Source organism: Pecten maximus, chromosome 6 (assembly GCF_902652985.1).
Source record: "Pecten maximus chromosome 6, xPecMax1.1, whole genome shotgun sequence".
NCBI lineage: Eukaryota > Metazoa > Mollusca > Bivalvia > Pectinida > Pectinidae > Pecten > Pecten maximus.
The window spans coordinates 35,034,940-35,050,824 of record NC_047020.1 but is presented as its reverse complement, the minus strand read 5'-3'; the positions used below and the strand labels follow the sequence as shown (position 1 = coordinate 35,050,824).

Here is a 15,885-nt window from a genome sequence, read left to right as displayed (position 1 = left end):
AATTACATGCTTACCAATGTATAAATAAATTGAAAATAATGGTTTCACCAAATATTTCAAAAAATAACACTTACTGTAATAGTTTCCATGGATACGGGGTAATAAATCAGGTAAAACAAACCAGAATTCAGTCTATATGGTTTGTTAGATACCCAATAAGTTATTTTGGGTTTGTTATAAAACATAGAATATCTTTTCAATTTACACTGACTCATTAACATTATGCTTAATTAACCCACCCTTAAAATGGGTAAATATGCGAGTTACCTCCCTTGATTCCTCTAATATGACAAGCCTGATAATAAATAAGTTTTAAATTGTTTTTATGCATTTTTGAGCAATAATGAACTAAAATGAAGCTTAATCAAGCATAATTAAGCACAATTTCCAAAAAATAACATTTTTCAGCCCTTATAATACATCACTTTCGTTAATTCTAATTTTACTAAAAACCCCATGAATGTCTAGAATATGTTCCGACGAACAAAATGACATATCGGGTTACTGTGTATCTTTAATAGTCACCGAGTATTGCTGATTTCCCTGAGAGGTGTATTTTGACAACTTTTTCTCCCAATCCAGTAATAAGGGGAGGTAATTTTAAAGATGAAAACTCCCATAATTCTGTATATCTCTTGAATAAAGTTGTGTTTTGAGTTGAATGTGGTACTTTGAGTCTCTGTGCATGTAATCAAGCAAAAAATACTATACAACTATCAAATTTAGCCTTGTAATATGACGTCATAGTTACCATGACGTCATCAGTAACTATGACGTCATCAGATGGTATCTATGACGTCATAAATACTCAATGGTGTCATAATAAATAACCAAATTCCTTTCCAAACCTCAGCTTAGCAACACATGCAATATTCTAACTGATAAATCATGACATGACATCCAAGATTTCAAAATGTCATGCCTATGACATCACAGTCATCTGTTTCCACCCCGGTAATTCAGATATGTACCAATGATCATATGAAAGTGTCCGCTGATCCCATTTTATGCGGAAAATGCTATTTTTTCTGCTTTACCGAAGGAAGTGACAATAATTGACAATATTGTATCAACCGTACACTCCATCAATTGAAATTACATGCTTACCAATGTATAAATAAATTGAAAATAATGGTTTCACCAAATATTTCAAAAAATAACACTTACTGTAATAGTTTCCATGGATACGGGGTAATAAATCAGGTAAAACAAACCAGAATTCAGTCTATATGGTTTGTTAGATACCCAATAAGTTATTTTGGGTTTGTTATAAAACATAGAATATCTTTTCAATTTACACTGACTCATTAACATTATGCTTAATTAACCCACCCTTAAAATGGGTAAATATGCGAGTTACCTCCCTTGATTCCTCTAATATGACAAGCCTGATAATAAACAAGTTTTAAATTGTTTTTATGCATTTTTGAGCAATAATGAACTAAAATGAAGCTTAATCAAGCATAATTAAGCACAATTTCCAAAAAATAACATTTTTCAGTCCCTTATTTATACATCACTTTTGTTAACTCTAATTTTACTAAAAACCCCATGAATGTCTAGAATATGTTCCGACGAACAAAACGACATATCGGGTTACTGTGTAACTTTAATAGTCACCGAGTATTGCTGATTTCCCTGAGAGGTGTATTTTGACAACTTTTTCTCCCAATCCAGTAATAAGGGGAGGTAATTTTAAAGATGAAAACTCCCATAATTCTGTATATCTCTTGAATAAAGTTGTGTTTTGAGTTGAATGTGGTACTTTGAGTCTCTGTGCATGTAATCAAGCAAAAAATACTATACAACTATCAAATTTAGCCTTGTAATATGACGTCATAGTTACCATGACGTCATCAGTAACTATGACGTCATCAGATGGTATCTATGACGTCATAAATACTCAATGGTGTCATAATAAATAACCAAATTCCTTTCCAAACCTCAGCTTAGCAACACATGCAATATTCTAACTGATAAATCATGACATGACATCCAAGATTTCAAAATGTCATGCCTATGACATCACAGTCATCTGTTTCCACCCCGGTAATTCAGATATGTACCAATGATCATATGAAAGTGTCCGCTGATCCCATTTTATGCGGAAAATGCTATTTTTTCTGCTTTACCGAAGGAAGTGACAATAATTGACAATATTGTATCAACCGTACACTCCATCAATTGAAATTACATGCTTACCAATGTATAAATAAATTGAAAATAATGGTTTCACCAAATATTTCAAAAAATAACACTTACTGGAATAGTTTCCATGGATACGGGGTAATAAATCAGGTAAAACAAACCAGAATTCAGTCTATATGGTTTGTTAGATACCCAATAAGTTATTTTGGGTTTGTTATAAAACATAGAATATCTTTTCAATTTACACTGACTCATTAACATTATGCTTAATTAATCCACCCTTAAAATGGGTAAATATGCGAGTTACCTCCCTTGATTCCTCTAATATGACAAGCCTGATAATAAACAAGTTTTAAATTGTTTTTATGCATTTTTGAGCAATAATGAACTAAAATGAAGCTTAATCAAGCATAATTAAGCACAATTTCCAAAAAATAACATTTTTCAGCCCTTATTTATACATCACTTTTGTTAACTCTAATTTTACTAAAAACCCCATGAATGTCTAGAATATGTTCCGACGAACAAAACGACATATCGGGTTACTGTGTAACTTTAATAGTCACCGAGTATTGCTGATTTCCCTGAGAGGTGTATTTTGACAACTTTTTCTCCCAATCCAGTAATAAGGGGAGGTAATTTTAAAGATGAAAACTCCCATAATTCTGTATATCTCTTGAATAAAGTTGTGTTTTGAGTTGAATGTGGTACTTTGAGTCTCTGTGCATGTAATCAAGCAAAAAATACTATACAACTATCAAATTTAGCCTTGTAATATGACGTCTTAGTTACCATGACGTCATCAGTAACTATGACGTCATCAGATGGTATCTATGACGTCATAAATACTCAATGGTGTCATAATAAATAACCAAATTCCTTTCCAAACCTCAGCTTAGCAACACATGCAATATTCTAACTGATAAATCATGACATGACATCCAAGATTTCAAAATGTCATGCCTATGACATCACAGTCATCTGTTTCCACCCCGGTAATTCAGATATGTACCAATGATCATATGAAAGTGTCCGCTGATCCCATTTTATGCGGAAAATGCTATTTTTTCTGCTTTACCGAAGGAAGTGACAATAATTGACAATATTGTATCAACCGTACACTCCATCAATTGAAATTACATGCTTACCAATGTATAAATAAATTGAAAATAATGGTTTCACCAAATATTTCAAAAAATAACACTTACTGGAATAGTTTCCATGGATACGGGGTAATAAATCAGGTAAAACAAACCAGAATTCAGTCTATATGGTTTGTTAGATACCCAATAAGTTATTTTGGGTTTGTTATAAAACATAGAATATCTTTTCAATTTACACTGACTCATTAACATTATGCTTAATTAATCCACCCTTAAAATGGGTAAATATGCGAGTTACCTCCCTTGATTCCTCTAATATGACAAGCCTGATAATAAACAAGTTTTAAATTGTTTTTATGCATTTTTGAGCAATAATGAACTAAAATGAAGCTTAATCAAGCATAATTAAGCACAATTTCCAAAAAATAACATTTTTCAGCCCTTATTATACATCACTTTTGTTAACTCTAATTTTACTAAAAACCCCATGAATGTCTAGAATATGTTCCGACGAACAAAACGACATATCGGGTTACTGTGTAACTTTAATAGTCACCGAGTATTGCTGATTTCCCTGAGAGGTGTATTTTGACAACTTTTTCTCCCAATCCAGTAATAAGGGGAGGTAATTTTAAAGATGAAAACTCCCATAATTCTGTATATCTCTTGAATAAAGTTGTGTTTTGAGTTGAATGTGGTACTTTGAGTCTCTGTGCATGTAATCAAGCAAAAAATACTATACAACTATCAAATTTAGCCTTGTAATATGACGTCATAGTTACCATGACGTCATCAGTAACTATGACGTCATCAGATGGTATCTATGACGTCATAAATACTCAATGGTGTCATAATAAATAACCAAATTCCTTTCCAAACCTCAGCTTAGCAACACATGCAATATTCTAACTGATAAATCATGACATGACATCCAAGATTTCAAAATGTCATGCCTATGACATCACAGTCATCTGTTTCCACCCCGGTAATTCAGATATGTACCAATGATCATATGAAAGTGTCCGCTGATCCCATTTTATGCGGAAAATGCTATTTTTTCTGCTTTACCGAAGGAAGTGACAATAATTGACAATATTGTATCAACCGTACACTCCATCAATTGAAATTACATGCTTACCAATGTATAAATAAATTGAAAATAATGGTTTCACCAAATATTTCAAAAAATAACACTTACTGGAATAGTTTCCATGGATACGGGGTAATAAATCAGGTAAAACAAACCAGAATTCAGTCTATATGGTTTGTTAGATACCCAATAAGTTATTTTGGGTTTGTTATAAAACATAGAATATCTTTTCAATTTACACTGACTCATTAACATTATGCTTAATTAATCCACCCTTAAAATGGGTAAATATGCGAGTTACCTCCCTTGATTCCTCTAATATGACAAGCCTGATAATAAACAAGTTTTAAATTGTTTTTATGCATTTTTGAGCAATAATGAACTAAAATGAAGCTTAATCAAGCATAATTAAGCACAATTTCCAAAAAATAACATTTTTCAGCCCTTATTATACATCACTTTTGTTAATTCTAATTTTACTAAAAACCCCATGAATGTCTAGAATATGTTCCGACGAACAAAACTGACATATCGGGTTACTGTGTAATCTTTAATAGTCACCGAGTATTGCTGATTTCCCTGAGAGGTGTATTTTGACAACTTTTTCTCCCAATCCAGTAATAAGGGGAGGTAATTTTAAAGATGAAAACTCCCATAATTCTGTATATCTCTTGAATAAAGTTGTGTTTTGAGTTGAATGTGGTACTTTGAGTCTCTGTGCATGTAATCAAGCAAAAAATACTATACAACTATCAAATTTAGCCTTGTAATATGACGTCATAGTTACTGATGACGTCATGGTAACTATGACGTCATCAGATGGTATCTATGACGTCATAAATACTCAATGGTGTCATAATAAATAACCAAATTCCTTTCCAAACCTCAGCTTAGCAACACATGCAATATTCTAACTGATAAATCATGACATGACATCCAAGATTTCAAAATGTCATGCCTATGACATCACAGTCATCTGTTTCCACCCCGGTAATTCAGATATGTACCAATGATCATATGAAAGTGTCCGCTGATCCCATTTTATGCGGAAAATGCTATTTTTTCTGCTTTACCGAAGGAAGTGACAATAATTGACAATATTGTATCAACCGTACACTCCATCAATTGAAATTACATGCTTACCAATGTATAAATAAATTGAAAATAATGGTTTCACCAAATATTTCAAAAAATAACACTTACTGTAATAGTTTCCATGGATACGGGGTAATAAATCAGGTAAAACAAACCAGAATTCAGTCTATATGGTTTGTTAGATACCCAATAAGTTATTTTGGGTTTGTTATAAAACATAGAATATCTTTTCAATTTACACTGACTCATTAACATTATGCTTAATTAACCCACCCTTAAAATGGGTAAATATGCGAGTTACCTCCCTTGATTCCTCTAATATGACAAGCCTGATAATAAACAAGTTTTAAATTGTTTTTATGCATTTTTGAGCAATAATGAACTAAAATGAAGCTTAATCAAGCATAATTAAGCACAATTTCAAAAAAATAACATTTTTCAGCCCTTATAAGGTAGCAGTGTACAGTAAAAATGCCAAATTCTGTAAAATATGGCACATGCTTTAGATATGTAAACATTGCCAGTTAACCTTACATATAACCTCTAATAAAGTATATATATTTGAAATCTGTACAACATTTGCAATTTTAATAGAGCTCTGAAGGATAAGTAAACTGATATTTTCTGTGATTTTTAGAGCTGTGAATACCATGGTAACAGCTTAAAAAATTCTCAAAAATTGCAAAATATTATGATATTTGACCCAAAATGGCACAATTCTCTACACAATTTTTTTTCTGAAACCTATTTAAAATTAAATATCTCTATCCCAAAGACAGAATTAATCTGGTTTGGACATATGTTGTAAATTAAGTTTTTCCGCTATCTTACCTTTTCTGTGGGCTTCCATTTTGCGCTGTAGGCGAAACTAAATTTCCTGTGTAAACACACGTTCGGAAAATCCGGATATTTGAAACCCGGAACCAATTTATTGATTTTTGTTTTAATAAATGTGAAGCCTGTATGTACTACTTCATACTGGATATACCAATTATAGTGTACATTTATTTTTTCATTTTTTATACATATCATAATACAGGAGTTATTTGCTTAACAAAAAAATTGCCCATGGCCAGGCTGTCTTACTGTGGTGTGCTACCTTATACATCACTTTTGTTAATTCTAATTTTACTAAAAACCCCATGAATGTCTAGAATATGTTCCGACGAACAAAATGACATATCGGGTTACTGTGTATCTTTAATAGTCACCGAGTATTGCTGATTTCCCTGAGAGGTGTATTTTGACAACTTTTTCTCCCAATCCAGTAATAAGGGGAGGTAATTTTAAAGATGAAAACTCCCATAATTCTGTATATCTCTTGAATAAAGTTGTGTTTTGAGTTGAATGTGGTACTTTGAGTCTCTGTGCATGTAATCAAGCAAAAAATACTATACAACTATCAAATTTAGCCTTGTAATATGACGTCATAGTTACCATGACGTCATCAGTAACTATGACGTCATCAGATGGTATCTATGACGTCATAAATACTCAATGGTGTCATAATAAATAACCAAATTCCTTTCCAAACCTCAGCTTAGCAACACATGCAATATTCTAACTGATAAATCATGACATGACATCCAAGATTTCAAAATGTCATGCCTATGACATCACAGTCATCTGTTTCCACCCCGGTAATTCAGATATGTACCAATGATCATATGAAAGTGTCCGCTGATCCCATTTTATGCGGAAAATGCTATTTTTTCTGCTTTACCGAAGGAAGTGACAATAATTGACAATATTGTATCAACCGTACACTCCATCAATTGAAATTACATGCTTACCAATGTATAAATAAATTGAAAATAATGGTTTCACCAAATATTTCAAAAAATAACACTTACTGTAATAGTTTCCATGGATACGGGGTAATAAATCAGGTAAAACAAACCAGAATTCAGTCTATATGGTTTGTTAGATACCCAATAAGTTATTTTGGGTTTGTTATAAAACATAGAATATCTTTTCAATTTACACTGACTCATTAACATTATGCTTAATTAACCCACCCTTAAAATGGGTAAATATGCGAGTTACCTCCCTTGATTCCTCTAATATGACAAGCCTGATAATAAACAAGTTTTAAATTGTTTTTATGCATTTTTGAGCAATAATGAACTAAAATGAAGCTTAATCAAGCATAATTAAGCACAATTTCCAAAAAATAACATTTTTCAGCCCTTATTATACATCACTTTTGTTAATTCTAATTTTACTAAAAACCCCATGAATGTCTAGAATATGTTCCGACGAACAAAATGACATATCGGGTTACTGTGTATCTTTAATAGTCACCGAGTATTGCTGATTTCCCTGAGAGGTGTATTTTGACAACTTTTTCTCTCAATCCAGTAATAAGGGGAGGTAATTTTAAAGATGAAAACTCCCATAATTCTGTATATCTCTTGAATAAAGTTGTGTTTTGAGTTGAATGTGTTACTTTGAGTCTCTGTGCATGTAATCAAGCAAAAAATACTATACAACTATCAAATTTAGCCTTGTAATATGACGTCATAGTTACCATGACGTCATCAGTAACTATGACGTCATCAGATGGTATCTATGACGTCATAAATACTCAATGGTGTCATAATAAATAACCAAATTCCTTTCCAAACCTCAGCTTAGCAACACATGCAATATTCTAACTGATAAATCATGACATGACATCCAAGATTTCAAAATGTCATGCCTATGACATCACAGTCATCTGTTTCCACCCCGGTAATTCAGATATGTACCAATGATCATATGAAAGTGTCCGCTGATCCCATTTTATGCGGAAAATGCTATTTTTTCTGCTTTACCGAAGGAAGTGACAATAATTGACAATATTGTATCAACCGTACACTCCATCAATTGAAATTACATGCTTACCAATGTATAAATAAATTGAAAATAATGGTTTCACCAAATATTTCAAAAAATAACACTTACTGTAATAGTTTCCATGGATACGGGGTAATAAATCAGGTAAAACAAACCAGAATTCAGTCTATATGGTTTGTTAGATACCCAATAAGTTATTTTGGGTTTGTTATAAAACATAGAATATCTTTTCAATTTACACTGACTCATTAACATTATGCTTAATTAACCCACCCTTAAAATGGGTAAATATGCGAGTTACCTCCCTTGATTCCTCTAATATGACAAGCCTGATAATAAACAAGTTTTAAATTGTTTTTATGCATTTTTGAGCAATAATGAACTAAAATGAAGCTTAATCAAGCATAATTAAGCACAATTTCCAAAAAATAACATTTTTCAGCCCTTATAAGGTAGCAGTGTACAGTAAAAATGCCAAATTCTGAAAAATATGGCACATGCTTTAGATATGTAAACATTGCCAGTTAACCTTACATATAACCTCTAATAAAGTATATATATTTGAAATCTGTACAACATTTGCAATTTTAATAGAGCTCTGAAGGATAAGTAAACTGATATTTTCTGTGATTTTTAGAGCTGTGAATACCATGGTAACAGCTTAAAAAATTCTCAAAAATTGCAAAATATTATGATATTTGACCCAAAATGGCACAATTCTCTACACAATTTTTTTTCTGAAACCTATTTAAAATTAAATATCTCTATCCCAAAGACAGAATTAATCTTGTTTGGACATATGTTGTAAATTAAGTTTTTCCGCTATCTTACCTTTTCTGTGGGCTTCCATTTTGCGCTGTAGGCCAAACTAAATTTCCTGTGTAAACACACGTTCGGAAAATCCGGATATTTAAAATCCGGAACCAATTTATTGATTTTTGTTTTAATAAATGTGAAGCCTGTATGTACTACTTCATACTGGATATACCAATTATAGTGTACATTTATTTTTTCATTTTTTATACATATCATAATACAGGAGTTATTTGCTTAACAAAAAAATTGCCCATGGCCAGGCTGTCTTACTGTGGTGTGCTACCTTATACATCACTTTTGTTAATTCTAATTTTACTAAAAACCCCATGAATGTCTAGAATATGTTCCGACGAACAAAATGACATATCGGGTTACTGTGTATCTTTAATAGTCACCGAGTATTGCTGATTTCCCTGAGAGGTGTATTTTGACAACTTTTTCTCCCAATCCAGTAATAAGGGGAGGTAATTTTAAAGATGAAAACTCCCATAATTCTGTATATCTCTTGAATAAAGTTGTGTTTTGAGTTGAATGTGGTACTTTGAGTCTCTGTGCATGTAATCAAGCAAAAAATACTATACAACTATCAAATTTAGCCTTGTAATATGACGTCATAGTTACCATGACGTCATCAGTAACTATGACGTCATCAGATGGTATCTATGACGTCATAAATACTCAATGGTGTCATAATAAATAACCAAATTCCTTTCCAAACCTCAGCTTAGCAACACATGCAATATTCTAACTGATAAATCATGACATGACATCCAAGATTTCAAAATGTCATGCCTATGACATCACAGTCATCTGTTTCCACCCCGGTAATTCAGATATGTACCAATGATCATATGAAAGTGTCCGCTGATCCCATTTTATGCGGAAAATGCTATTTTTTCTGCTTTACCGAAGGAAGTGACAATAATTGACAATATTGTATCAACCGTACACTCCATCAATTGAAATTACATGCTTACCAATGTATAAATAAATTGAAAATAATGGTTTCACCAAATATTTCAAAAAATAACACTTACTGTAATAGTTTCCATGGATACGGGGTAATAAATCAGGTAAAACAAACCAGAATTCAGTCTATATGGTTTGTTAGATACCCAATAAGTTATTTTGGGTTTGTTATAAAACATAGAATATCTTTTCAATTTACACTGACTCATTAACATTATGCTTAATTAACCCACCCTTAAAATGGGTAAATATGCGAGTTACCTCCCTTGATTCCTCTAATATGACAAGCCTGATAATAAACAAGTTTTAAATTGTTTTTATGCATTTTTGAGCAATAATGAACTAAAATGAAGCTTAATCAAGCATAATTAAGCACAATTTCCAAAAAATAACATTTTTCAGCCCTTATAAGGTAGCAGTGTACAGTAAAAATGCCAAATTCTGAAAAATATGGCACATGCTTTAGATATGTAAACATTGCCAGTTAACCTTACATATAACCTCTAATAAAGTATATATATTTGAAATCTGTACAACATTTGCAATTTTAATAGAGCTCTGAAGGATAAGTAAACTGATATTTTCTGTGATTTTTAGAGCTGTGAATACCATGGTAACAGCTTAAAAAATTCTCAAAAATTGCAAAATATTATGATATTTGACCCAAAATGGCACAATTCTCTACACAATTTTTTTTCTGAAACCTATTTAAAATTAAATATCTCTATCCCAAAGACAGAATTAATCTTGTTTGGACATATGTTGTAAATTAAGTTTTTCCGCTATCTTACCTTTTCTGTGGGCTTCCATTTTGCGCTGTAGGCGAAACTAAATTTCCTGTGTAAACACACGTTCGGAAAATCCGGATATTTAAAATCCGGAACCAATTTATTGATTTTTGTTTTAATAAATGTGAAGCCTGTATGTACTACTTCATACTGGATATACCAATTATAGTGTACATTTATTTTTTCATTTTTTATGCATATCATAATACAGGAGTTATTTGCTTAACAAAAAAATTGCCCATGGCCAGGCTGTCTTACTGTGGTGTGCTACCTCAGACGTTTTTGATAATGCTATATTGTGAAAACCAAAATATGTGATTAAATCAAGCATTGATAGGTGGCGCATTATGGTGTATTTTAGCAACTCTGATACTTTGAAGGATCAAGTAGACTTACCTCCCATATCAACAACCATGAAGGTGGTGCCTGGACGGGAAACAGTGAAACGAGTCTCTTTATTAGTGTGAAGTTTGTTGATTGGAAGGAGCTGGCAATACAATGATGCTGCTTCCGGTTCCAGCGCCAAAACGAGGTTGCGGCCGTCGATACCAGCCTGTGGGTCAAAGGATAACAATAATTAGTGGTATGTATATAAAAAATATTTATTTTTAGTAAGATAAATTCAACTTGACCTGCAAAAGCAACGGATATTGGGTTTGAATGATAACTTCTGATCTGTTTAACATAAAGGAAAGGCAGAATAGCTCGGGAGTTGGATGGCTATTAATATTGAATAGGATAAAAGACAAAACGTTTTTTTTTTTTTGTATCGTTGTTTTCGTAAATTCGCCCTCTAAATAGGGCCTTCAGAATTGGTCAATGGCTTATTTATTTAAATCGTCAAAGGAAGCAAACTTTATTATAGACATTCATTGATATTTTGTTAGATTTCTATGTTCATGACATTTTAAGTCCCCGTTCAAATTTGTACATAAAATACCCTTAAAAACAGATAATGCCCTAACAATTTTTAAGAACACGATGTCTCAGACAGCTTCTGCAACAACCTAACCATACACATCACGTGGAAAGTGCCCTACCTCCACAGCCGCTTCGCGCATAAACTGTTTCGCTGAATCCCTCCATATAGCAGGTACAGTGAGGACCCAGACAATATCAAATGAGGCCGGATCAACAGATTCATGGCTCCTTAAAGTGTCAAGACAGTGCTCCTTTAGACCCCGAATAGCTAAACTAAATACAGTGGATGCTAACATAGGTTTCCCAAGCTCATCCTTCATCTTTAGACCCCGCTTCAACTCCTGTGAAGATAACATGCATTTGTGTATGTTAGCTACGTGTTTGTGTATAGAATGGTATGGGACAGTATAAATGGGAATGTTTTATATATCAACTGGTCTATACACAGGCAAAATATCTTGAGGCAAATTTGATCTGAAAAAATATAGACCAGAAAATGGCCTGAAAATGAGGTCAATTTCACATGAAGAAATTTCAGGTCAATGACAAGGAATATGCCTGAATTGGTCAAATTTCCGGTCGATTTCAGGTCAGGTTTGTGTTAATTACAGGTAAAATTCAGATCGGTTTCAGGTCATGTTCATGTCAATTTCAAGTCAGATTTAGGTTAATTTCTTGACATGGATTTATTTTTTCGCTCTTTTGATGTTAATTTGACCTGAAACTTTTCACATGAAATTAATATGAATTTTACCTTAAGAAATTTTGTCTGTGTATACAAAATAATTTGTAAATACATAATAAAAATGCACCATATTATCTACTGTTTTGATGATTCTGTCATCTAATACATTCTTAAAACGTTGACATTTCTTGTGTGGGTATATATTTTGTATACTATTATGGTAATATATTGGTATTTCATTGAGACTAATAAAAGAACATATTTGGCATACCTTTTTAGAATGCAATTTCATCTTAAATCTCCGAAAGTAGAACCAGTCCTGATGCTGGTCCTCGCCTGCTAGTTCTGCAAACTTGTCGTCTGCTTTTGTTCCGAACGCACAGAACTGCCCCTGGGGGTTGAGAAGGAGTGACGTTGGGGTCTTCTTAGACAGCAGACCATCCGTGGATGTTGTCCATGCAGGGTTCAGCGTCACATTCAAATTATTCGACTCAAATTGTTGCCGAAATGCGTAGGCATATCCGGAGTAAGTTGTGCCGAAATCCAAAGCTACAACTAGCTCAGGTTTCCTGGCCTTCCCATTATCTTTGGTTCCGGTTCCAATACATTTCGCCATGGCCACTGTTAAACGGGTGAACAAGTAACGTACATATGTATTACTAGTTTGGTTGAACTATATATTGAAATATTCTATTTCAAACAACAAAGGAATGCCTAAATGTAAGCTTTGTTTATTTTTACAGAAACTGCGAAACAGGTTTTCCAACTTATTTGCTTCACGCTTGATGGCCAAAATGGAAGCTTGCGAGGGTCTCACTGTGTGAGGAAACCGGAGAACTCGGGGCAAATCTACGTCATACTTGCCAACTTTCCCGATTTAGTCGGGAATTTCCCGATTCCAGACTCCCTGCCCCGTCTCCCGATCGTATAGATAAAACATAGTGTATTCTCCCGATTTTGGAGAATATGTCTTGATAACCCCGTATGGAGCCCCTATTCATCTTGTTAGATTCACTTAGGCCTATGACAGGTAACGCTTGCTGGCTGGTGAAAGACATATATGTGGGGCATTGGTCAGTTAACTGACCTGCTCACAGACCGTAACGAAATTCGGACACTTCACTGACTGCAAGGGTGACAATACCCCGATAAATAAACAATTAATTAAAACCAATTAAGCTGAGGACGCGTGGTGATGGTTTTGTAGCAGGTCAGTCATGGTTGATTAAACGCTTGTAAATGGCTTCGTATACTGCCTTTGATGTCAAGCGCATAAACGACCTCTACTTGACAGTATATCTCGGACAGAAGAAGTGAAAACAACACTGGCAATGTTATCAACGGAGTATCAAATTTGACAGATTGCTTATTGAAATGTTAAATACATTTAAACATTGGATGATCTTTAGATAATTATCACAAGGAAATAAATTCACAATAACGACCATATAACGTTAGACCGAAGGCCTGGTTGCCGGTAGGTAACGTCGTTTCAATCACCGTAGCATCAGCATACTTTGTGTCACTATTAGCAGAGACTTATTTTGGCAGAAACTTTCCCAATTCACATTTTGAAAGACAGAAACATGTCCACAAATACTCACTTTCTTAAACTAAATACTGTCATGTTAAAACTTTGAGTACTGAGTTTTAAGCCTAACTGATTACAACTGCTGGTACAGCCCTTTTTATTTTTTTTGTATCGTTGTCTTTGTTGTAATCCAACGGAAACATTTGAAATTTCATTGAGATATTATATTGTACTCTAGATATTTATCGTGACAGTTTAGGTATTTTCTTTTGAAGTTTACTGCTGGAGAGAAAGCTTGATAGAAAGTGACATCATTGTGATAATTTGCATTTAATTGACTGACATCTATCTTACAACATAGTTTTCATAACATATCTAAGTAAATACTTTTATTTAGAGTGAACAGTGAGTTAAATCATTTCCAGAAATAATTAAAAATGATGTAATTTTGCAGGTTTTTTTTTTGTAACTTAATTGTTGCTTATATAATTATCTTTCCAAACTTGAATAAAAAAGATCATTGGCCAAGCTTGAAATAATTTTTTTCCCCCTTTTTTTCAGTGAGGGAAGGAAGCTTAAGTGTTCATGCAAGGAATTTATTTTCCAATAGCAAATTATCTCCCCTTAGTTTTTGTTTGCTAAATGTGTCGCACGCGTGAAATGTGTTTTCCAGTCAAAAATGTCGCTCACGCACTTTCTCCCCCATGAGAATTTTAAAAAGTTGGCAAGTATGCTACGTGTTCGGACAGATGACGCATAACTATTCCCGTCCGATGGGGAATCGAACCCCTGCAGCCTACGTCAAAGGCAAGTGTGCTACCACTGTGCCAACCGACCACCTTCAAAAGAATACCTTTATTGTTCAAAATCCAACCACTTGTCTTAAAACGCATGTCATTATTTCCGTTACAGTGACATGAGGTTTAGGTCAGAGATCAACATTACGCAAAATAACCTTGCAAATGATAAGACCCACTTACAAGGTTTAAACACAAACATTGACGCATATTTGAGTATATTTGAGGTGGGATTAATTCATTGCGTAACGTAATGCAGCTATGTAAGTAAACAAGCATCCCCAATTCCTACACAAATGTAAGCATTAAATCATTGTTTAGTAAAAAAAAACATAAACATGTCACTATATAAATCAGCTGAAAGTAAATGGAACATTGTTTGCTTTATGTACTGCAGATTATTTTGTTTAAATACGATACCATGGTTAATATCAAGCTACCATTAGCTTATCAATAGGGAACATTGTAATCAGATGGTTATTATTTTAAATCAAATTTGATTTGTTTTCTAGACAATAAGAAAATAGGTTTATGTTTAGATTTATTATTTATTATTGAGACTGTTCTATATCCTTACACAGCAAATCCATTACCGTCTACGTTATTATACATGATGTACAGTACAACTATACTAGTTTTGAACATTACATACCATATATTTATATAGCATTATCTATGAGATTTCTGAAGAACTTTTCAGAAATAGACTATACATTTTTGAACCTGTTCTATTTAAATTCCATTGTCTCGAAACATTATCTCATCATTCCTGACGAGAAGAAAATACTGATGCAAGGAAATCATTTTATGATAAATTTCCATTTGTTCGTTTGGTCGAGGTCGGACAGGGTAAACTCTTCTAAACGTGTTCTCATTCTACTTTCACTTTCTCCATGGAATTCTATTGGGAAAATTTGAAATGTCTAAACTGCAACGTTTTCGAAAAAGATCTACTGACTTAAATATCATATTAAGCAAAGACATAAATTCGCAGTGAAAACACTAAAATTGTATCCGACGGTGCACACACGAAATACATTTACATACATGTACATACCTCTACACATATGTGTGTACAACGTTCCACCTGGATCGCTGATATCC

At 33.1% G+C, this 15,885-nt stretch overlaps 1 protein-coding gene across 1 annotated transcript in view; it reads right to left on the bottom strand.

Moving 5' to 3' along the window:
• LOC117329636 (heat shock 70 kDa protein 12B-like) overlaps window positions 1-15,885 on the bottom strand; it is a 26,530-nt gene extending 10,645 nt beyond the window's left edge. The window contains exons 1-4 of the mRNA XM_033887663.1: window positions 15,839-15,885; window positions 12,725-13,074; window positions 11,888-12,109; window positions 11,244-11,400 (exon numbers count right to left, since the gene is read on the bottom strand). Coding sequence (XP_033743554.1) covers window positions 11,244-11,400; window positions 11,888-12,109; window positions 12,725-13,074; window positions 15,839-15,848 — 739 coding nt within the window. The 5' untranslated portion in view covers window positions 15,849-15,885. The remainder of the gene's footprint in view (window positions 1-11,243; window positions 11,401-11,887; window positions 12,110-12,724; window positions 13,075-15,838) is intronic.